Here is a 25119-nt window from a genome sequence, read left to right on the forward strand (position 1 = left end):
GCATCAGACAATGAGAGTTTTACGAGTAAAAACACAAAAAAATGTAGCAGTATAAAATACAACGATTGCCATTGATTAGTTTTTGAGAAAAACTTTACAAAAATTTTGTTGCTGTTGGTGCTCTTGTTGACATCGAGGAAGTTCAAAATACTAGATGCATTTAAAAATAAATTGTCGGAATATTTTTAAAGTAGAATGGAGATATTACTCAACAGATGTTAACTTCAAAGGACTTAGTAATTAATTTTTGCTAATATTGATTGCATTTTCATGAATAGCATTTTCTTTTAAAAATGATGTTTCACTTATGTTAAAAATGCAATGATGTTTTTCAACACACTTGTGAAATTCCAGCATATAAAAATGATAATAACCAGATAAGTTTTATTACTTTTTGGTGATGTGACAGTTCTGTTTATAACGCAAATGTACATATACAATCATTGAACACGAATATGGGTATGTAACTGATGTAATTGCAATATTATTTTCAGAAGTGTAGAATTCCATCTGTATGAAAAAAGAAAGGAACAAAACTTGATTTAATATCTACTGATTGCCATACCCAATTTCAAGAGTGAATATGTGATGTAGCAATTTAAATTATCAATAAGATTTGTGACACGTTGCCAAATCGATTGGAAAAATCATGCACAAAGCCAGTCAAATCAGTTTCCAAAAATACTTACTATAATGGATTCCAGCTGTATTTTGGTGAGGTGTTAGAATAACAAATAAAAAGTCTGAGTTTAATTTTATCAAACTTTTCTTTTTTATACCATATTCGAAATATACATCAATGCTGTTTATTTTAGTTTTATTTAGTCTCCATATTGAAATCAAAAATTCTAAGGGATAATTTTAAACATTTAACCAACTCAAACTGTTCTAATTTTTAAAAACCATTTTCTAAAATATCTCTTTGAGTATGATCATATGGTAATTGTTGCTTATTTGGCAGGTTTAACTTATAACAAAAAATTAATTAATTAAAAGAATTATCTTCATAGTGAGATTTTTTTAATCTAAAAGTCAATAATGTTTTACCCGTTTAAATTTCAAAATCTAGCACACTTTTTTGTTTTTTCTATAATATCAGTTTTGGTCTCGGTTGATGTAGGAGCCATTACTCTTTTTTCACTTTTTCTTTTTTTACCGATTATCGCCATTTCAATTCATGATTAACAGATAGTCATAATGTTTTTTTCCTTTAATTCTTCTTCCAATAAAGTTTTTATTATATTAGTTTATATTAGACCATTTCAAAATTGTATATAAAAAAATAATTTTTGAACTTTATTTGGGCTACCCTTTGATTTGATGTGATTTGTGGTCATGAAAATTAGTTCAAAATTGCAAACTTAAATAATGTATTTTAGGGACAGCTCAATTAATTTTACTTTTTAACAGGTCTATTATTTTGAAAAAAGAAGTATTTTCAAAAGTATGTCATGTTGGGTCTTAAAAGTAGCAAAATTATATAAAAATTTCAAAAAAAAAAAAAGATAATTTCATACTTAAGTTATTATTTTAGATTTAATTGCACAAAAACTATGGTTTTTTAACTAAAAATAAAAAAAGTACATTTTTACAAGTTTTTAATAAAAATAAAAATTTTTCAATTTATTTTTTAAAAAACAATTATTATTTTTGAAATTTATATATTATTTTGCTTCTTCTGAGTACCAGGTTGACCTACTTTTAAGGAACTTTTTTTTTTAATTTTAGGACCCCATTGAAAAGTAAACTAAATTGAGCTGTTACTAAATATTAGAATAATGCTTTGAAACTAGTGATTTACTTTTTTCATCAATTAACAACATTTAAACATCTAGCCATTTAATTATTAAAAAAGATTTTTTTTGAACTGGTCTAATATATATATATATATATATATATATATATATATATATATATATATATATATATATATATATATATATATATATATATATACATACTACCAGGGACGTGGTGGGGATTGAACTCGGAACCTCTCGCTTATGAACCGAGCGCTCTACCACTACACCACTACCGCATATATATATATATATATATATATACATACTACCAGGGACGTGGTGGGGATCGAACTCGGAACCTCTCGCTTATGAAGCGAGCACTCTACCACTACACCACTACCACATATATATATATATATATATATATATATATATATATATATATATATATATATATATATATATATATATATATACATATATATATGCAGTGGCGTAGGAAGGCTTTTAAAGGTTTGAAATAACCAATTTTTAAACAAAAAGAATATTTTAAACTCTTTTACATTTATATGTATGACGAAAAGATTCTTCACAAAAAAAAATTACTGTGATAGGAGAATGGGAACAAGAAATACTAAAATCTTAGCCCCCTGCCCCAAACGTGAGAGCAACAAGTTGATGAAATATTTTTTGTACTATTTTTAACTAGACTTATATTCATCAAGAAATTTTAAAATTCATAGTATAATTTCTCAGCGTTTAAAAATTATGACCATATAAAATTTGCAACCCCCTCAAATTAAGGGGGTTTAATATCTGTACCTCAGGAGGTACAGATATTAAAATTCAAAGTTTATTTTAATTTTTTAGTTTTGGTTTAGTTTATAGTTAATTTTAGTTTATTAGTTTTTATTAGTTTTAGCTTCAGTTATCTTTTTTCTTACTTTAGGCAACTTCATGGAAGAAATGAGGGGAATAGGTAAAAAAAATTATAGTTATATATTTATTTATATGTAAATATAATTCTATCAATTATTCTGAGGTATATTTTGTCTTTAGTGTCTGGTAGAAGCATAACTGGTAGGTCTGTGTTTTAAATTTTATATATTTTTTACGGAGAAATATGTGCAATAGGTGAAAGAATTATTTAATATAAATATGACATTTTTAAACTGTTTGCATTTTACTCATATTTTTATCAAAATTAAATTTCTCACAAGTTTAACTCTTTTTAATTTACTTTTTTTTAATTTATTTTTAGCATCCTCTTCATCCTGTGAAAATGGAAAGGTTATGCTTTATATTTTGATTAAAAAAAATTGTAAATATTTTTAAATTTTATTATATCCTTCTATTTGTAATTTTAAAGTTGTTAACATTTGAGGAAAATCAAAGATATCGCTCCCAACACCCAGGGCCTCTCTCGGAGAGGTCCTTCAATGAGTGGCATAGTATGGATTGGTATGGATTTTTCACCGAAGAAAAAGCAGCAACCAAAAGGTTGTAAATGTCTTCTATCAGTGAAGATACTTATAACTTTTTTGTTGTCGTTTTTTCTTCGGTGACTTATTTTTATTTTTTTTAATTTGTAATTTTTTATAACATACTGTTGTATATTTGGTTTGTTTTTGTCTTTTTTAATTGAAATTTTATTTGTTTTTCACCAATTAAACTTAAATATAGTTAAATTGATTCACTACCAAATCATCATAATATGATGCTACATTCTATTTGTTAAAAATAATTAATTGGTAGTTTTATTTATTGAAAACACTGCTTTTAAAATTTACTATAAGCCAAGACTATTTAGCTATATAAATGCAATTTATTTATAACTATTTGATTTTTTATCTTTAATGTTTTTAGTTTGGCTCCTTAAAGCATTTGTTTTTTTGCTTTTTAATTAAAATATTTTAAATCTATTGTAATGTCTTTTAAATTTAACAAAAGTTTACTAAAAGCCAACAAGAAATAACGTCATAAAACAAAACCGACAAGTTGCATCATGACAGCAGTTTAAGTACAACAACAGGCTACCGAAAGGCAGGTAAATTGTATTCCTGTTGTTTTGTTTTGTTTTGTTTTTCTTTTATATCTACTTATCTGTTACAATTTTTATTTTAGGTTTGACATATGACGCATTAATGCAATATAAAAGATCAAAGTTTACATATTTTTTACAATTTGTTATACACATATTTGATTGTAAATCGACTTTTTTTTGTTTGAAACATATTTGTACTCAATTGCTTAGTTATTTATAATAAATTTATTTAGTTGTATGCATTTATTGTTTTAAAGACAATTTCCTTTTTTAAAGAAACATGTATCAAGGGGATACCAAAAAATTAATAACTCATAAATAATTTACGTTCACTTCATATTAATCTTATTAATTAAAGTTCATGTTATAAAAAATATAACAAGAATTTAGCTTTACTTTTTCGTCAATTTAAAGCATGATGAAGTGTTATTATTTTGTGTCAGTAACTAAAAACGTATTGTGTTGAACTTAGTAATGTCTAGGAAAATGGTTCTGCCATACACTGATATGACTTATGTCAGTTGTAAATTACTCAAATAACGTTAAATAATTGGTAAATTAATTTATTTTAATTTTACAGATGGTTTAATTTTTTAATTTGAAGGCGTTTTTCTTACAGGGTATTAGTTAAGGCTTCGCAACTTTAAATTTTGGAAAACAGCCACTATAAATTAAGTAACAGACCGACCGTAACCCGTATCACGGGTTGCTTTCTGCTAGTACAAATTATTTCCGCCAAGAAATATGGCAGGAACTGATTTTGGAAAAATCGCCTTCTAGAAGTTGGCTTAACCATTTCTTCTTTAAACTTGTCAAAGAAAGAAGCATCAAAATGTAAGGAACATATTCTAGTATCCTTAGAGATGTTATTTTATCCAATGGCCTTTTTCCGTAAATCTGCAGTAATTGGATCCGAAGGTATTGGGTTGAGGAATAATTCATGAGCGTTTTTTTCAAATTTAAAAATGCACGCAGAAATAAAATGCATTGGCAAAATGTTTTATGTTGTTTGAAAGAGAATGTTTTGCTCTACAAGATAGTGTGTTTTGACTTGTTAGTTTTTTTTATTTTTGTGTATTTTCAGATCATTAAAATGGAATGTCAAGTGGACAAAACTGAGCATTTTCGACACCATTTGCTTTTTGCATTTAATCGAGGTGTTAAGGCCGCCGAAGCTGCTCGTGAGATTTGTGCTGTGTATGGAGAAGGAGCAATGCCTGAAAGTACCGCCCGCCGTTGGTTTTCGCGCTTCAAAAATGGGAATTTTGACCTCAAGGACGGATCACACACTGGTCGACCAATTGAGTTCGACGAAGAGCGATTGAATCAACTTCTTCACGAAAATCCACGTCAAACGACCAGAGAATTGGCGGAGCAGATGGATTGTGATCAAAAAACTGTGGTGAACCACATTCACTCAATGGGCAAGGTTCAGAAACTCGGCGCTTGGGTGCCACACACTTTGAGCGAAAACAACAAAAATCAACGTTCCACAATCGTCGCCGGTTTGCTCGCTCGACATCGCTCAACACATGGTCACAAACAGCGTTTTCTTTACCACATTGTCACTGGCGATGAAAAATGGTGCCTTTACGTCAATATGAAGCAGAGAAAAGAATGGCTCAGCCCCAAAAAACAAGCGACTCCGCGAGCAAAAAAAGACCTTCATCCTCGAAAGATCATAATGTGTGTATGGTGGGATTGGGAAGGCATAATTCATTATGAACTGCTTGAGCGCAACCAAACAGTCAATGCGGAGCTCTACGTTCAACAACTGCACCGACTCAACGAAGCAATTCAGCAAAAAAGACCAAATAGGCGAAATGGCGTTCTTCTGCAACACGACAACGCCCGTCCTCACATCGCCAATATGACCAAAGCCGCGATTCAAGAACTCGAATGGGAAGTGCTGCCTCATCCTTCATACTCTCCAGACTTGGCGTCGTCAGATTTTCATCTGTTTCGATCGCTTTCGAACGCTTTGCACGGTGTATCGTTCAATAATGACGTGGAATTGAGGGCTTGGTTGGACGAATTTTTTGAGTCAAGACCGGGAGATTTCTATCGCCGAGGCATCGAAAAACTTATTGAACGATGGGAGGAAGTCGTAAACAACAACGGAGAGTATATTATTGATTAATTGATAAATTTGAAAAAAACGCTCATGAATTATTCCTCAACCCAATAGTTTAAAGAAGTATATATGAGAACCCAATTTTTCATTACTAGAACAACCAACAACTCCGTAATATTTCATTATAAGATTTGGCTATAAATTTACTACTTAATATTTTATAACCGCCAAGTTAAAACTATGAAGAATGTTTTTTGTGCCTTTTTATAGTGTCAACACTCTACCAATTTACAGACGGCTTTTTATTAATTAAAGCAATAAATGTTTTATGGCAATAATTCAAGACAGTTAGCGATTAAAATTGTTATTGTGTTAAGTGCGAATTAAAAAACATATTATACTTAATATTTCTCAATTTATGTCATATTTGGCACGTATTTTACTTTCTCTTACAAAAAACTAGCAAAATTGACAATAAAAGGTTTTCGTTAAACGATTTCGATTTCAAAATTGACTCGATAATACTACACTTACTACATATACTTACTACAAATACTAAATTTTGCAATCGTAATAGTAATTATTTAACTTTAAAAATTAAATGAGCAATACATGTTTTATAGAATAAATTTTATTAAATATATCTTGCTTGATTAAATAAGTATTTCGAGAATATATGTAACCCGATGAAAAGTTTAGCAAATAAGGGGTCGTCCATAATCTGCATAAGCCTGAATTTCAACCCTTTATTCCAAATCCCTCCCCCTATTCCACATTTTGCTATAGTTTTTTGAGTACCCTTCCTCTCCCTAAAACTATCTACACTCTTAACCTACCCAACCCAACATTTTATAAAATTTTTTTTACATTAGTGTCTCCATACTTTTAATAACTGACCCCCTCCATCTCATATACGCTCTTTGCAGACCCCTCTCCCCACTCAAGCGTATGTACTTTATGAACAATCCCTAAATGCTGTTAATTAAGCTTTTATAAGGTTAAAAAATACAACTTTTTTTTAACAGAACCTTAATACGAATAATAATAATTTAATAACAATAAATATAACATAAAATTAATTTATAGCAATAAACAAGCTTAAAATGTCTGAAATATTTTATTAATATTTTTAATGCGAACTTCGTAAAAATAACAAAAAAACAATAATTTAAAATAATTAAAAAACTTCTTTAGTAATTTATGATTAAAAAAAAAATCTATAATTTGCTAAGAAAATTTTACAATGATGTCATTTACTCTTTCGAATTAAACGCGCTTGAATAAATTATAAAGTCTGTAGATTGTGGCGTATATTTTAAGGACTTTGAGAGAATTGCTACTGTGGAGACGGTAAGCTTCGAGTAAAACAACAAAGTTTATTTTTGTTGGTATACATTTATTATTTTGTTTTACTTAAAAAAATTCTGCCCAAACATTTTTTTTTTATCATAAAATAAACACAACTTGTCTCTGCACTTTGGGATCCCTTTAAACTATCTTTCCGAAGGTGTAACATAATTATTTAAGTGTACAAGTAAACTACTTTTGTCATTGCTTCCTCTATTTTCACAAAGTCACTTGTAGCATTCTAACCAAAGCACCTTAACACTGTCAATAATACACATTATTTTATCATAAATTCAACTACTTTTTTTCCAGACAAATGATCTTATTTTAAAACCAAAGATTTAAAACTTCGACACATTGCTCTGCGTTTTTACAGTCATTGATGGTCCATTTTTTATGTAGTTTTTCCAACTTTAGCATTTTTATTATTCTTATGATTTTTATCAAAGCATTTTAACCAAAACATAAAATATATATATATACACACAAAAATATTTGTTATAACTTTGGTTTATAAAAAACTAATTAAAATATTAGTTTATTATAAGCTTTTGTCATATTCACCCAGTGAGAACTCCTTATGATGTTTTTTTAAATCATAGTTTTTAGTAAAACTCTTTACTTTGTGAAAGTTATATAAAAAATATAATGTTGATACTTTTTACTTTTTTCAAATGTTAAAAAACTTGGTATCAAAATAAAAGCTTTAGAATGAAAAATAAAGACATGTAAAAAGAGTGCCAAAAGCAGAAGATATATTAAAAAATTTGGATTTTAAATATTTAGTTTTTTAATTTCTTTAAAACTGTTTGAAAAAAAAAATTTTTTTATATATAAAAAATGTATAAAATTTATATATAAATTGGAAAAAACATGCTTTTTTGAGTTTTATTATGATAGCTTATTTTAATTGTATTTTCGTTTTTTTTTAATACTTGGTTATTCTAAATATAAAAAAACCTGTTTATTTTGTTGAATAAATTCTTGATTAATATCACTGACATTTGGAAGTTCAGAAAACAGCATACAAAACCTAAATACAAATGTTAAAAAGTATAACTTACTGTAATTATTTATAAAAATATAAATGCTGTAAATATTTAAAACAATTAAACTACGCATATCCTATTGCAAGTTATTGCATTTTGTTCATTTCTTAACAAACGTTAAAATTGTTTAATTTATCTGTGAAAATATAACTAATGCAAAACAGTTTCTTATGTACATTTTATTAATAAAGTAGTTTTCTTATAAATAAAGTAGTTTCCTTATAAATAGTTTTCTTTCAAATAAAGAGCAAAAACAATTTACATTGACATTTAGTTTAGAACACTTATATTTAAGTAAACTACAGTGTAAAAAGTTCACTTAAAAGTTTCATTAAAGATAATTCTATAAAGACTTTTTTTTTTTGTCATTTGAGCCATTCATCAATCGATTTCATCACTAAGGCCAAATATTTGTGCTGAACAAGAGCTGTATATACTCTTGAATTTAAACTTTAATGCAATCTTACTTGGTTTTTTCTTTATTTATATTAATATATACTTGTATGTATATTCTTACTTTTATTTATACATAACAACTTTGCTTAATAATGCAACCTCTTATTTAAAAATTAACTAAATAAATCATTTAAGTTATAATTTCTGATTTACAAATTATTTAATAAAAAAAATCTTGCTTGCAAAAAAAAAAAATGTATCTTCCTTGTTGTTCTACCAGTTTAGAATGGTAACTTTCTGAGAATTCAAAAAAAGGAAATTCTTTTCGGTTAATTTGCAAGTGTCTTCCATAAACTACATAGACAGGCATGGGAGAGAAAGAGGGGAGATTAACTAAAAACATATGGATGATTTCAACGGGAAATAAGAGGGGGTGTTAAAGACAGAAAACACAAACTTGATTTTATAAAAAAAAGTTTCACGAGTTTAAAAAAAATATGTTATGTAACATAGATATAATGAATTAACTAAAAAAATTTTTTAGTTTAATTGTTTTGAAAAATTTAAATGTTGGGGATGGGGTGGATTTTGTAATAAATAATGCCTACATATACAGACAGGTGGTGGTGGTGCTGGTGCTGTTTAAAGCATACAGTTGTGTAAAAGGGGATCCTAAATCAGTGGTTTTACTGTGTGTGTACAATGGTTTTACTGTGTATGAATGCCCCATATGTTAAAATATATAAAAAGATTTTTTAATTTAAAATAAATAGCAGTAAAAAACATAAAAAATAAAAAGAGGGTTGTTAATTAGATATTTGATAAAAAACACAAAAAAGGAAATAAAAAATACAAAAAAGGAAATAAAAATAAATAATCAGTTCTAAAAATTTTAAATTAACTATAAACATAAATATAAAATAAATATAAAATGGGCACAAATGACTAAACTAATGGAATTCAAATTTTTTATAAAATTAGAAATTAAAAAAAATCAAAATAAATATACTATGTATATGCTAAATGAATTTTTTAAATGAAAAAAAAAAGAAAAAAATGTTTATCATAATATAACTAATTGTTTGTGTCATGATAAAAAAAAATTTTAAGTTAAAAAAATTATATATAAATTATTTTATCAACAAACATCAATTGAATTCTGTCCCATTTTTTTGTTTTCCTGATTTATACAATTTTTTAAATTTTTTCATGAAGTAATAAACAAATAACCTTGATAAAACTTATTTCAAAAACTGGCGGGAAATAAATTTTTAAAAAAAGTGGATTCTTAATTGGCGAAACTGAAATAATTCTTAGAGCAGGGATATTTTTAAGGATTTTTGGGGAGCACAAGATAATAAACTGATTTTGTATGAAAAATAATCATTATGAGTCATAACACAAACCTGCTTGATTTCAACAACAACAACAACAAAATTGTTTAAATAAATTGTTAACTTACTCTCCAATTTTTTCCATTGCTCCTATCCTTCCAACATAAAGAGTGAGTTGATTTTTCCAAACCTGAGCATATCTAGAATATTTATAAATAAACCTGAACATATCTAGAATATTTATGAAACGATTCTTATTTTATTACAATGTGCTTTCAATTTAAATATTTTACTTTAAGAACTTTCCTTCCAAATTGAGGATAGCACAACTAGAAAAGATAATTCAAGCTATTGAGTGTGCATCAAAAGATAAAAAACTTGAATAAATATTTAAAAAAAAAAAATTTTTTTGTAGTAATGTCAATATGCCAACTTAATGAAAACTTTCAGTGTTAATTAGGTTGAACGTTTTTCTTAATTATTATTATTTTGTTTTGTTTTTTTGAAGTTTTTTAAATTTATAATTATTATGTTATTTTTATTTATTATGTTATGTTTTTATATATTTATTTAAAAAAATTGTATATATATACACTAGACCAGTTTAACAAAATTTTTTTTTTAATAGTTACGTAGCTAGATGTTTAAACGTTGTTAATTGATGAAAAAAATCAATCTTTAAAATTTCAAAGTATTAGCGTAATATTTATTAACAACTCAATTAACTTTACTTTTTAACGAGGTCCTAAATATTAAAAAAAAGTTATTTAAAAGTAGATCAACCTGGTACACAAAAGAAGCAAAATAATATATAAATTTCAAAACTATAAAAGTTTTCTATTTATTTTTTATTGAAAATTTGCAAAAAATCTTTTTTTCAAAAAAACTTGGCGCATGCGCAATAAATTCGGTAATTTTTTAACTCCACTCTTTATTATTTTTAATGACTATGCACAAAACAACTTTTTTATCCGATGAAATTAGTTAATTTAAAAAAAAAAAATACTTTTAACTTTAATGGTAGAATTTTAATGGTTATTATTTTAATTTAGAAGTACAGTAGTTAAAGCAAATAACTTGCAATGCTTTAACTACTGCAACTTTAAAAGTTTAAACCCAAAACGCTGTAGTTAAAGTGCACAACCATAAAAGCAATAACTTTCTAAACACAAATAACAGTAGCTTGAGTAGCCTATTGTCAGTCTAGTAATCAGGGCTACATGTAATTTTTGAGAAATATCAGCATTTCTAATGATTCTGGGTTTAAGTGACCACTGCAATCACTAATCATCACTGCATATACTGAAATCTTTCACTGGCAGTATTTGTAGCAAGAATATCCAAAAACTTTTTAGCAATCAATACCATCTTCAAAAGCTTATGTTTACGGCCATTGTCATTCCAGAATTGCAATGCATCATGGGCAATGCAAAGTATTTGTCAAATTCATGTCTTGAGTCATTACTGCCAGCCTTAGACAATAGAGTAGCAGCTGTTTTAAAGTCTGCCTGCAAATCAGAAGATTTTGGGTCAGCTTTACTCTTTTTTTAAAGGAGGCAGTTGATCTGAATGTCTGTATTCACTAAATTTTTCCATATCTGTATTGCCTGAGTCCTTGCATATCACATGAGATGTTGAAGAAGATATAATTTTGTCTACCATATTACGCATCTAGGAAGAAAAAATATTGCAATATTCTAAAACACAAGTATTTTTAAAAATGAACAATAAGTGTTGATAGCTTATGCAAATTATACTTTTAATATATGAATAATATACTTTTAATTCAAGTTGGACAGAAAACCTGCCTTCAAATTATGCACACTGCCACTGTATGAACCAATGATCTTACAGACTGACTGTAAACAAAATAATATTATGTTATGTATTGCAGACGTATGTTTGGTTCCTTCCCAACGATTTTAAAGTTCGAGTTCGGTTTGGTAACAAGTAAAGTTCAGGTTTGGTTCAGTTTGGTTGTAAGTAAAGTTTGGGTTTATTTTGTTTCCCATCTCTACTTTAGATATATCCAGAGTAATAGCCCTAGCCTCACCACCTCCATCTAATGCACAATAAAATCTTTCAGTCACAGCAGTTAGCAAGTCAGCCATAGAACGAGAGGATCAAATACTGTATTGATTGTCTGACGGTAGATGATAGAATAAAAAATCTTTTCCGACATTTGAAATTTTGTTGACCTGATAATAAATCATTGTTTTTAAATAATTGTGTAGCGTAAAAAACAAGTTTATAAATCAATAAGTTTTATTTATAATTTACTTTAACCAAGATATGTAATGTGTGGCCTCTTGGTTATTATTTTTGCCTTGTCGCCTGGAGATGCGGGATCAATTTCTCTGGAGCACATATGTTTTTGTGTGTACTTTTGTTATAATGCTATAATAATAATATTTTGAAATATTTAGTTATTGTTTTATGCGTATTTTCTATGATTATTGCTGATAAAAAGTTATATTGTTTATATATTATTACTCATTATAAAAATTAAAAAGTGTGCACACATAGACTGACTTTAATAGGTAGAACATGCAGGAAGTATACATACATAAACTGACTAAATAGGTAAAACATGCAGGAAACGTACATACATTGACTGACTTAAATAGGTAAAACATTCAGGAAGTGTGCATACATCAACTGACTAAATGGGAAGAACATGCAGGGAGTAGACATAAATTGACTAAGAGTTTCAGTTTAGGCAGACAATAAGTTAAAAAAAAATAGTTTGTATTAAAAAGTATTTTAAATATCAAGGCAAACACTTACTTTGTTATATTCCAGTCATCAATTTACACAAAACTTCAAAGGTCAGAATAAGTTTTGATTCTATTATCTACCTTGTCTGACAATAAGTTATTTGACACAAGATGGGGGTGTGAGAAATTTGTTGATTGAAGACTTTTTGAGTCTTCAATCAACAAATTGCTAATAACAGAAAAAAGACTGATCAGACAATAATTGGAGCGGTCAGAATGTTCTTCGCAGTTTATGTAAACTAGAACAACAGATGCCATTTTCCAGCAAGTAGGAAAACAAGACTCAGTCAAACACATATTAAATAGTTTAGAGAGAACTGAAGAGAGTTCTGGAGAAGATTTTGTAAGACTGTGACAGGAATGATGTTTGGACCTCAAGCCATAGAACAGTTTAATTGAGATATGACTTTAGCAATGAAAGCTAGAGTGATTTAAATGTCTAACAATGAGTAAACCTGTTTAATTGGAATGAAAGGAAAAGAATGTACATAATGTTCAAGAGTCAAATTAAAAGGAAATTTCTTTACAAATAATTCTGTCTTGACTTAATAGAATTTTAATGAGTAATCCATTCTTTTGTGCAGAGGCCTTTGCAGACTTGTAATATCAATGTCCCTCTTAACAAAAAACAGCAGGTATTACTATTTATTAAGTATTTAGAATATTTTTTTAAACGTCCATTATTTTACTTATATTTTTCCCTTTGATTTCTTTTTGATTAAAAGTTAAAAAAAAAAATTTAGTAAGAGTTTTTTTAAATAGGGCAAGCTTTCAAGTGACAATTAAAAACAATTGTTTATTCAGTCAATTTCAGGATGTTGCTAAAGTTGGTTCAAAAGAAACTCAATAAACAAAGTTTTGAATTTAATAGATTCAAAGAAGTTAGAGAAAATTTCCCGACTGGGAGTTTGGATGAACAATCAGAAGACTTGACTCAAAAAATGAAAATTCTAAAGTGAATGAATTAAGCAAGTAAAGAAAAAGCCGCAGTATACTCAAGATTTAATTTCAAACAAAGGAGTTGAAGAAAAAAAAATCAAAAATACACTTCAAAGTCTGTCAAAACTTGCGCAAAACCTACTGAATAAACTGGAAATATCAACGTTTTAAAATGCATAAGGGGGGACAAAACATTTCCCTTGTATTATCCAAACAGCATGTAATATCACCACAGCATTTCCAATGATTCAGGTTAGTGTTTAACGAGTGTTTTTTGCACTTAAATTTTTAACACCAGACCAAAGGAGCCATATGACTTCACATCTTATTGATAACTTAGTGTTTCTTACAACAAATAAAGAATACATTTAATTTTTAAATTTTTGCTATAAGTTAAAAATAAAATAATCTTATTACAACCAGAAAATGTCGGTAGAACACTATTTGATTTTTGTTTTAGATTTTAATTAAGATTAAAATTATTTCTCTTTTTAAATATAATTTAAAAGAGACGAGTTGGAGCCATACATTTTCTAGGAGCCAGAGCCGAATTGCAAAAAAAAATTAATGGCTCCACAAGGCCGGTCATAACTATTTAAAAAATGCAACACTTCTAAATTAAACATTTACATTTATATTTTGTTTATTATTAATTCTATTTTATTAATTTAGTACCACCAGAAGATTTTAGAAGTTAAGTTTTATTTATGAAAATAAATTATGTTCAAAATTATCTTTTTGTTAACTGATAAAATCTATATATAAACTGTTTATAATTGTTAACAAAAATAGTTTATTAATTAATGTGGTTCTTTAAATTACATTAATGATGCAGTTTTTTTTTCAACAGTATATTTATTTGAGATAAGTTGATTTAAATTTATGTTACGCTTTTCCATTACGCCACAAAATCTTGTAACAAAGCCTGATTGTGTATAACATGAACAAGATGCAAAATATGTCTAGAAATTGCAACTAGTTCTAATCAATATAACATTTTAAATATCTTTAAACTAAATTTATGTTTATTAAACAACATATTGTAGTGTACATACTGTTAAAAAGTAATTTTAATTTGTTAAACTTTTATTTGTAAAATTAAATCATTAACAAACAGGAAACCAAAGCTACATTTACATATATATTTACATGCTATAAATTTTACATGCATATACAGACAGACTAGAGATACTTGTTAAAAGTGCCTTATAATATACTTTTTTAAGGTTTATTAATGTTAGCACATAAATGTGCGCTTTATGGACAGATGCAATAAAGTATTATTGAGGTCATGCAATAACTGTTATAAAGAAAAAAAATTCAAAAATTTGATTTAAAAAAGATCTAGTTAAGTCATTTTGATGCACTCATGTAGTTTTACAAACTATGTGGCTATTTAGTGAGCGCTATTTACATTTTTTAAATATAGCATTTGCGATCAATTTAATTGTATTTTGTGACAGAGATAAGGATATAGGTTATGATTTCTCACAAAATTATTTTGACATTTTGAATACTTGTGTTTTTTATTCATAATCATGAGGCACTCTAAACAATTTTTTCTTCAATTATATCCATTATTAGCTTTTTTTATTTTTATTGCTTTTTTTATTTTAAAACCCATTAGTAACTACTCATGTTTTCTGATTCAATTAAAAAAATTGATAAATAGTTTTTAAAAAAGGAGAATAATTATTGTTTCTTCAGTAAGATTTTAGCAAATAACGACACAAGAAGTTAAAAGTAAAAAAAAAAAAAGCAAGAATGTAATAAACTTAAATATGACCTATTTTTTAGGTCCTTACTTCTACTATAATATAAACACTCTACCATAATATACTTTAATAAGTAACCTAAATAAAATCTGAGGCAAAAACAAAACAAAAAAAAACCATGATACAAGAGATTTTGAGACCAGAAAAAATCTGAAAATTGCTCAAATATGCTAAAAAGTTAACTGTAGTATTTTTTTATTCATTCACAAGTCTTGACAAGTAAGTTTTCTGATTAGCTGGTACTGTATGCAATAAATGGGCAAAATATAAGCAGCTTTTTGCAGTTTAGAACTCAAACATATCTAAAAATATATTGCCCATTTGCCTGAAAAATCTGATTTAAGGCCATTTTGACATGCTTGTAAATTTTTCTAACACTTTGTTTTAATCTAAGATTACCAGAATATAAGGCCCAACTATCCAAAAATGCAAGCTTTATAAACTTGTCATTTTCACACCAAAAATGTTAGTATTTTTAAACAACCCTATTATTAATTATCAACAGCTGAATCCATTATTGAAAACCAGTGCCCTCTAACCTGCCTACAGGCAGAAGAATGCAACCAATTACTTTAAATTTTGAATTAAAAAAAATTTAGCTGTATGTAAAACTTACATGTATATAAAAATCTTTAATGTTGAACTTCCTATAAAAGTTTAAAAAGTAAGAAGAAAATTTTGATTAGAAAGTTTCAACATTGAAAATAACTTGAAAAAAGATTCATCTAATGAAATAACTCATAAACAATGGTTGAAAACTGATAGGTGAAAACTGATAGGTGCTACTTAGAAAACTGATAGGTGCTACTTAGAAACTATGAATTTCAAAAAGAACAAATAACTTATATAAACTCACAAAACATTATTATGTTAGCAAATCCCATACACAATTTTTAAATCAGCTCAAAGAAAACCTGAAAGCAAAAAAATATGTTATACAAACAAATTTTGCTAAAAAAACTTTATTTGTAATTGTGGATGAAATTCATTTTTTTTTCTTCAAAAATCAGGCAACTCTTCATTCATTTCTAGGGATAGGTTTTCAAAAGAAAACCTCACATCGTATATGTGATCTTTATCATACCACATGTATATATATATATATATATATATATATATATATATATATATATATATATATATATATATATATATATATATATATATATATATTATATATAGTCTTTTATACATATTTTTTTAAAAACTTTATTAAGTTTTTAAAAAACTTTAAGTCTTTTAAAAAATATTATGTTTTTTAAAAGACTTTAAGTCTTTTAAAAAACAGATCAACAATATTTAGGAAGATATAATTTGCTTTTGGAATTTGAGATATAATACTCCTTAATTGTGTAAATAATGTTTTAAGTATCACATTTAAAAAATAATGAAGGCAGCATAGAAAATAACGGCAGGTCAACGGTAAAAGACTGTCAAAATTGACAAAATTTGCTATTTTGACCTCCCAAAATGGATTCTTGCCAGTCATGGTTGACCGGTTGAAAAAAATCAGAGTTTTGAAAACAAGATTTGACAAACAATCAGGATATATCATGCATATACTATAATTTCATAAAATTAATCCAATTTATACATATACGCAATATATACATTAGCTGCTGTATTTAACTTTTTTTTCAACTGCACTTAGTTACTTAATTTTGGTTTTTTCTTTAAATCTTTTTATTTATTTTGTCATTTTTCTTCTTTAATGCCATTAACTTTAGAGATTGAAGTTGTTATTTTATTGTTTTTTGAAATTTGTGTGTAATGTTTTCACTATCAATTGTACTTAGTTTTTTGTTTTTTTTCTCGAACTTTTCATTTATTTTTTTGTAGCTTTTGTAGCTAAATAAATTTAAAATAATTTTGCACATTATTTTCCTTCTATTAATCAATTAATCAAAGAGTAAGACTAAACATATATTTGAAATTTTTTAGTAATAACTTCATTTTATTCAACATAATGTAATTGCAATGCTATGTAACAGTAAATGCTATAGTAACATTTCTCTTTTTATTAAGTATTCAGTTTAAATTTTTAAAATCTTTAAAAAAAATTGTTTTGATATTAAAAAAAAATTCAATATTAACTAAATTTAACTACTTGGATACCAAACTTCTTTTTTTAATTGAATAAAAAATGTGTGCACAAGTTTATTATTAACATTTTCAACAGTTATTTTACTATTACCATTAGCAGGTAATTTGAACATTAATTGTTTGCATGTATCCATTTAAAAAATTCATTGATTTTAATTAAAAACTATTATTTAAAAAGGAATTAGAATTACTTAACCTTCAAGCATTAAGTTATTTTGTTTATAATGTTCAGTCATAAATTTCTGTTACTAAAATAAAAACTTGAATGATAAAATATTTATAAAATTTGACTGTCTAAAAAAAAACAATTGCAAGTCAATTTCATGTGTTAGCCGGTTGATTGACCACTTGCCTTAGATTTCTTATTTTCCATGCTGATGAATGTCTCTAAATAGTTAATGCCTTATTATTTGTGCCCCTATCCACAATAAAAACCAGAAAAAAAGGGAGTTTAACCAACCATATCTTTCTTTTTGTTAAAAAAATGACTTATAATTGGTTTCATTCCTCACAAGTAGACAGTCAAGACAAGTCAGTCAGTAGACAGATTGACAAAATGCTTACATTTTCAGTGTGAACATAACAAGTTTATAATGCTTACATTCAGGGTCAGACTGGCTTGAAAAAATGGCCTGGGAAATTTGGTCACGGCGGCCCACTTCATTATATGTTGCATATATTTAATATATATATATATATAAAATATAAATTAGTAAAAACACTTATCTAATTTTGATTCCTTCTACATTGTGTTTCACCATCAGTAGGTTCATCAGGAAGAAACAAATAAGTGTTTTTACTAATTTAAATATATATATATATATATATATATATATATATATATATATATATATATATATTTATTGGGGCGCTGAGAGCCTTCACGCCGCCCATGACAGCGGGTATGATTAAAGCCCTTATTTTTCTAAATTTACCTATATTATATTAGTAAAGGACTTTTTATTTTTATGCGCATTATTGTTTATTATTATTTAAAGTATAAAAAAAAAATTTAAACTTTCCAGCCTAAATATTGATAAAAATAAATATTTCTTAAACACTGCTGTAAGTTGGAGTCTAGAAATAGTAGACACTATCGCTATTTAATATTGACTAGTATAGCAACTTTTTCATCTTTTGACTAGTCGATGCCAAGACATCAATTATTGCATTGTTATTAATACTCGGAAGGTCTTTTTCACAAGACATCAGCATGAATGATTGTAAACTTGACTAGCTCATCAAATTTCTTAATCTGTTCAAAATATATTTCAATTTCGAAAATGACCGTTCACAAGCAACTTGTGATGAGGATAATGTCAGCACAAATTTGTAAGCCACAAACAAATTTTAATACGCAAGACTATGCAAGTTAAACTTCTGGAGGACAAAGTAACAACAAACAATACATTTTTTGCAAGATTTGTATTTATTTCTGTGGCTGTCACTGTTTTCCACTTCTGGGATTATAAAGACAGTTTCAGATTCTTCGGATTTATATTGTTGCATGTTGTCTGAGACAGAGTCAGATACTTCCGTGTCAAATATCAAATTATATTCATCTTCAAGAGTTATTTTGAAACTTTTCCATTTCCTTGCAAAGTCCGATAATTCTGTTTGAAGCTGATCTTTTGTTACACTAGCATCAAACTTTCTGAGCAACCCACTCAGATGCTGCAATGCGCCACTAGGTATTTTTTTCAAAATTTCTGCAAAATTTCTTGGACAAGATAAATCAGCATATAGACTACCATGCTCTGAGAATCTCTGTTTTAAACTTCTGATTACTTGATCCATTACCATGTTGTGAACATTGATATGAAATTTATTTTTTGCACTTTCAAGTAATTGATTTGCTCTAATTCTTTTCTCTTTCAAACCAGTCTGAACTTTAATGTCGAGATTCCTTTTTTTCCAGTTCACTGTTTGCAAGTTCTAAAAAATGTGTGGCATCAAAATTTCTATCTACTTTGCTTAATTCATTAATACTGTCTTGAACCATATTATAGGCTCGTAGTACATCCATTCCAGTTGTTTACAAATATTCAGATAATGGCGTTGTGTGCTCAAATACTTTTAGAAAAAATTGTGCCGTCAAAATAAATTCAAAACTTGTCAATGAATCTAAAAGCTATCGCTCTGTAACGGACGTTATTATTGAATTTGATTGATGTAGAAATATCATGAAATATTTGTAACATGTCAATGTAGAAAAAATCAATAACTTGTGTTTCTTGATCGGAGGTTTTGATAAAGAAATTTCTGAATACCTTAGTAAGAGCTCTGTCTTTCCCCCACCAACGGGTTTCACCGATTACAGATATATATTTCAATTTGCTAAACTCACGCCAAATATTGAAGCGTAAATATGATTCTCGTAAAAATACTGCACATGTGTTCAAAACGCCAAATAAGGTAACAACTTCAACAGTTTTTTTAGTAATGTCACCCATTACCAAATTTAAAACATGGGCATAACACCAAACATGAATCTGACCTGGGGAAACTGTATTTAACCTGGTATTGAATCCATTGTATTGACCTTGCATATTAGAGGCTCCATTGGTTGCAATACATTTACTTACATCAATGCCTACCTTTTCAAAAATGCCACAAACCAAATCACACATTCCTTTTCCAGTTGTTGATGTGCAATTGACTATCGATATTACACGTTCATGTACAGATTTGGTTACATATCGGATCGCAATAGAACACTGATCCTGTACATTAATATCTTGTGTGGTATCAATTTAACAATAAACATACTAGCTTCTCTAATCTCTTCCACCATCATGCTTGTTAAAGATGTTGTTATTGCATCAATGACTTTATTAACAGTCGTTTTTGACAGAAAAGTGACCAAGTCGCCACGACCTCTTCTGTTGTCAACTGAATCATGCCAGAATTTGCTTTTTTGAACACCTCTTTGATATGTGCTTCCAACAACCGATCAAATTTGCTAATTAGTAAAAGAATATCTAAAAAATTCCCATGATCTACACTGTCATTAAGCAATGTATACCCAGACACTACTAAACCTCTGTCCATGCTTACCAATAATTTTTAAAGTTTCTATGATTCTTTCTAAAATAAAACGATTCTTTTTAACCTCTTCACCATGTTGGCGCGTATAAATACTTATAATATCTTTGGCATTAATTTTTAAAACACACAAATCTGTGCAGGCTGCATGGAGTGCACTTTTTTCATGTTCTAATATTCTTTGATAAATATGCTTGGAATTTGCAATTTTATATCCATTAATGAACGTTGATTGATCTGAAGGTTTGCTAAATGCCAGACAAAAAGAGCAAAACAACTTTAGTGTGTTTTCTTCAAAGGTCAGTCAGTGATGAGGTTTATTATTTCTGAAATAAACGCTCTAGTAGAGTATGTATGCCGGAAATAAACTAAAATAATTTGAAATTTTATTTAAATTGTTTCACACACAATAATTATTATATTATTTTAAAAATAGGAAAAAAAATAATCCATTTTATATTAAGTATATGACTTATTTCAAGCTTATGCGCAACACCTACAAATAAATTCTGTTTTTCAGTTCATACATATGCTGATTTAACTATGTGAAACCCATAGGATAAAGTTTCGACGGCGTCCCCAGCGCCCCTCCTTTTGCATTTAATCATAAAAATCAAGAAAAATATTTATAATACACAATATTAACATAAATAAGCGACATTAATTATAGATGTCTTATAAAATGAAAACATAAAATTAAAACGTTAATTTAATAATAATAAGGTTAAACAATAATATAATATTGTTAAACCTTATTTATTTACAGAACAATGATAAATAGTATTTGAATTTTGAATACTAAACATTTGTATAACTATTAGACAAATAAATTTGGTTTGAAACCGTAAATTCAAAAGAAGCTAAAGCTGTAGATGACTTTACTTTTTTTTTCTTATTTTCTTTTTCTTTTTCATTTTTTTTTTATGCGCCACAAGAAAAAAACGTTATTTTTTTCTTGTGGCGCATAGGGCCTCGTATCTACCATAGGTCTATAAGGTCATATAACCTATTTTAGCTTTTGCCTAAATCCGCCATTGAGTTCATATACTTGCTGAAACCATTTCGATGTGCAATCAACAAAATAAATAGTACAACAAACATAAATAGTAACATAGTTTATAACAACAAAATATTAACAATAATACCAACCTTTGACTTTTCTGTCAGTAAACAATAACAAATTTAAAAGCTACCTCATTATAAAATAAAAAGTTTATCATTTGTTAACTAATTTGGCTTGTTTACATTAGTGAGTTTAAGCATATAAGTGTTATCTTGAGGCAGTGGCAGGAATACAAAAGAATTTCTCGAAAAATAATTATTAAGACTCAGGGAAATACCCTTTCTAATGCATCACACTTAAAACGTATGCTAGAAATCTTATTTCTTATCACTGCTCAAAAACGTATGCTACATGAATAATTAATGAATTTAAAATTCAAATTTTTGTTTTGACACACTCGAGTGGAGTCGAAGCTCTCTGCATTTTATAAAAAAGATTTTCTTACCCTTGCGAGTACTCACAGATAAATGGTTATATGTCATCATAATATTTGGAATTTCTAAAGCTTCTTTTAATCTATAAATATCTTCTTTTTGGAATTGAAACTCTGATCACGCTTCAACATTATCTAGCTCATTTAATTAAAAATGTTTGTAATTTCAATAAGGGTAATCATTTTTAGATCTATTAATATTGTGTAATTAATCAAATTCTACATCATTGATAATATTTCCATCTTATGCTATAAAAAGAGCGTCTCTCGTAACTCCCTAACATGTCATCTTTAAATTAAATGTAAAATTTGATGCAAATTTTCTTGTAAGATCGTTTTAATTGTTTATAGCACAGATATTTTTTGGAAATAATTTTAACTTAAAAATAAGTTATGAATAATCAATGACTTAAAACGCGCTTGTTGAAGTTTTTACGTGCTTAACATTTTTTAAACTTGCAGTGGTAGCACACTTGCTAACGCTTGTACTAACACCGCCTAAAGATAACGCACACATGCTTAAACTCACTATTAATATAATACTACTGTCGATCAGCTCAAGATGGCCACCAAAATTTATATAATTAGCTGGCAGATGGCCTTTAATTAGATGTAATTAGAGGCCAGAAAAAAAGTTATTATATTTTTAGTTAAATTTTAATTTACATTTTATTTAGAAAATAAAATGTAGCTTAACTAAAAATATAATATAATTTTTTATGCCAACCGGCCCACGAGGAATCTACCGGTATCCCGGCGGCCCAGTCCAAGCCTGCTAACATTTTTAGATAGTTGGGTTTAATGGTCTTATATAGTGGTAATCTTAGATCAAAACAAAGTGTTGGAAAAATTTACAATCACCTCAAAATGGCTGCAAATGGATAATATACTTTTAAATATGTTTGAATTCTAAACAGCAAAAAGCTGCGTATATTTTTCCCATTTATTGCAGGCAGAAGTAGCTAATCAAAAAACTTAGCAATAAAGAATTGGAAATAGAATAGAAAAATACGGTTTATTTTATTTTGGCATATTTAAGTGATTTTCAGATTTTTTCCAAAGTTAATGATGTTGTAATTTTTCTCTAATATGATAAAAATTAATAAAAATTACTTATTAAAAGAGAACTATCCAGAAAATAGTTCTAGAAAAGTGAGAAAAAAGTTATAAGGTTTTTGACCATTTGTAAAACAAGGGGGGCCACTATGTCGTGTTTATAAGACTATAATTTTTGAACCATAGCACTTGGAAGACTGAACTTTTAAATTTAACCTTTCTATGTAATGTAAAAAGTAATATGTAAAAATCAGGAAAACTTGAGATGGTGTCCCACAGGCTATTGACTGAAATATCATAAACTGATCCAGTACTCAAAATAAAACAACACTTCGCCATTACACCACACATACACATTGTTATACATTACAATGACTGCATTTTTTACTTAAGTATCACATCAAGCAATAAAGCAACTATTGAAAGATACATTTGAATTAGTGAATGTTAAAAGGGTGGAAGTCCAATAATGTAAACTTTTGGAAAACTAAAAAAAATTGCATTTTCCCCCGTAGTAAATTTTTATTAATAGTTCAATAATTTTTTTTTGAAGGTGAAAAACATCCTTTTTTTTTAAAAAAAAATTATTAAACTATTAACAAAAAATTACTACGGGGGAAAATGCAGTTTTTTTTTAGTTTTCTGAAAGTTTACATAGTTGGACTTCTGCCCTTTTCACATTCACCGATTCATTTATATCTACAAAATATAATATTTTAAGAAACAAGTGAATGAAAGCAATAGAGAAAGACTTCATTTAAATAACTTTATTAAAATATTTTTTATTTGAATAAATTTTTAAAAATACCTTTTATTTCTTTAAAAAATAAAGTTCTGTTATTTAAATTAAAAAATTAAAAAATAATTATTTCACATTTAAAGCAAAAGTTTTTAAAAAATACAAAAATGTAAATACAAAAAGTTAGGCAAATAGAATTTTTTACAGCTCAAGAAAAAAAGCAATAAAACAAGATAGCAACAAAAAAACTTTACCAAAAGTTTCCAAAATTGGCAAGAAATTGCCAAAAAAAAAACAATAAAAAACTGACCCCTTGCTGAATCTAATGATGTCACCACATTGCATTTGAGAGCCACAATCATCCCAGACTGACATATTTACTGAGCCACTCTTGTCAGCCACACGAACCGTGCGTATTTCATGTCCATCTTTTGTTTTTGTTGGCTTACCTGTTAAATTAGAAATTACATTTGTATTTTTATAAACATTTGCACTCACCAAGTAAATTAATAAAAACAAAATAACCTCAGAAAATAACAACGCAATTATAAATTTAGATTGATTATAACAACAGCGACAGAAATTGGGGTTTATAAAGCGTGTTTTTAAAATCATAGGATTTAACTTAAAACTTAACTTATAAATAATGATTCTAAACAATATAAACAAAGTATTATATTGTTAAGTATTATGACGCATTACTTTAAAAATTATTTAAGAATGCAAACAAAAAAATCATTATAATCAAATTTGAAATTCCAATAAGCTTAGTTAAAAAATGGGAAATTTTTTATTTATTTTGCACATGTTTTTATTTAAGCGGCATAATAAACTCATAAATTCATATAATATTTACAACTAATGAACTTATCATGACTTTGAATAAACAACTAAAAACAAAACTACTCTTCTTATAAGCAAAACTTAAGATGGCAAAACAACTCAATTATGTTGCTCTATCTAAATGCAACAAGTAATAGAAAATGAGCCATTTGCTCAACCATAATGTTTTTTTTTTTGATTTTGTTAAGTACAACAACCATAGAATTAAAAAAAAAAAGAATGTACAATGTCTGATGGTGGACACTTTTTTCTTTAATAAGTAATTCTTATGAAGCTTGTAGCTTTTGTTGAAATATAAAAAAGCAAATTTTTTTTCTAGAAACCTTTTTAAATGGCCAAGGTAACTACATAAAATAAAAA

The 25119-nt window shown here is 27.2% G+C and overlaps 1 protein-coding gene across 1 annotated transcript in view; it reads right to left on the bottom strand.

Annotated features, from left to right (window-relative positions):
- LOC105844096 (SOSS complex subunit B1) overlaps positions 1–25119 on the bottom strand; it is a 54784-nt gene that overhangs the window by 7023 nt on the left and 22642 nt on the right. The window contains exons 2-4 of the mRNA XM_065799051.1: positions 24227–24365; positions 10115–10186; positions 8168–8240 (exon numbers count right to left, since the gene is read on the bottom strand). Of these exons, the coding sequence (XP_065655123.1) occupies positions 8168–8240; positions 10115–10186; positions 24227–24365 (284 nt within the window). The remainder of the gene's footprint in view (positions 1–8167; positions 8241–10114; positions 10187–24226; positions 24366–25119) is intronic.

Source organism: Hydra vulgaris, chromosome 06, assembly GCF_038396675.1.
Source record: "Hydra vulgaris chromosome 06, alternate assembly HydraT2T_AEP".
NCBI classification, from domain to species: domain Eukaryota; kingdom Metazoa; phylum Cnidaria; class Hydrozoa; order Anthoathecata; family Hydridae; genus Hydra; species Hydra vulgaris.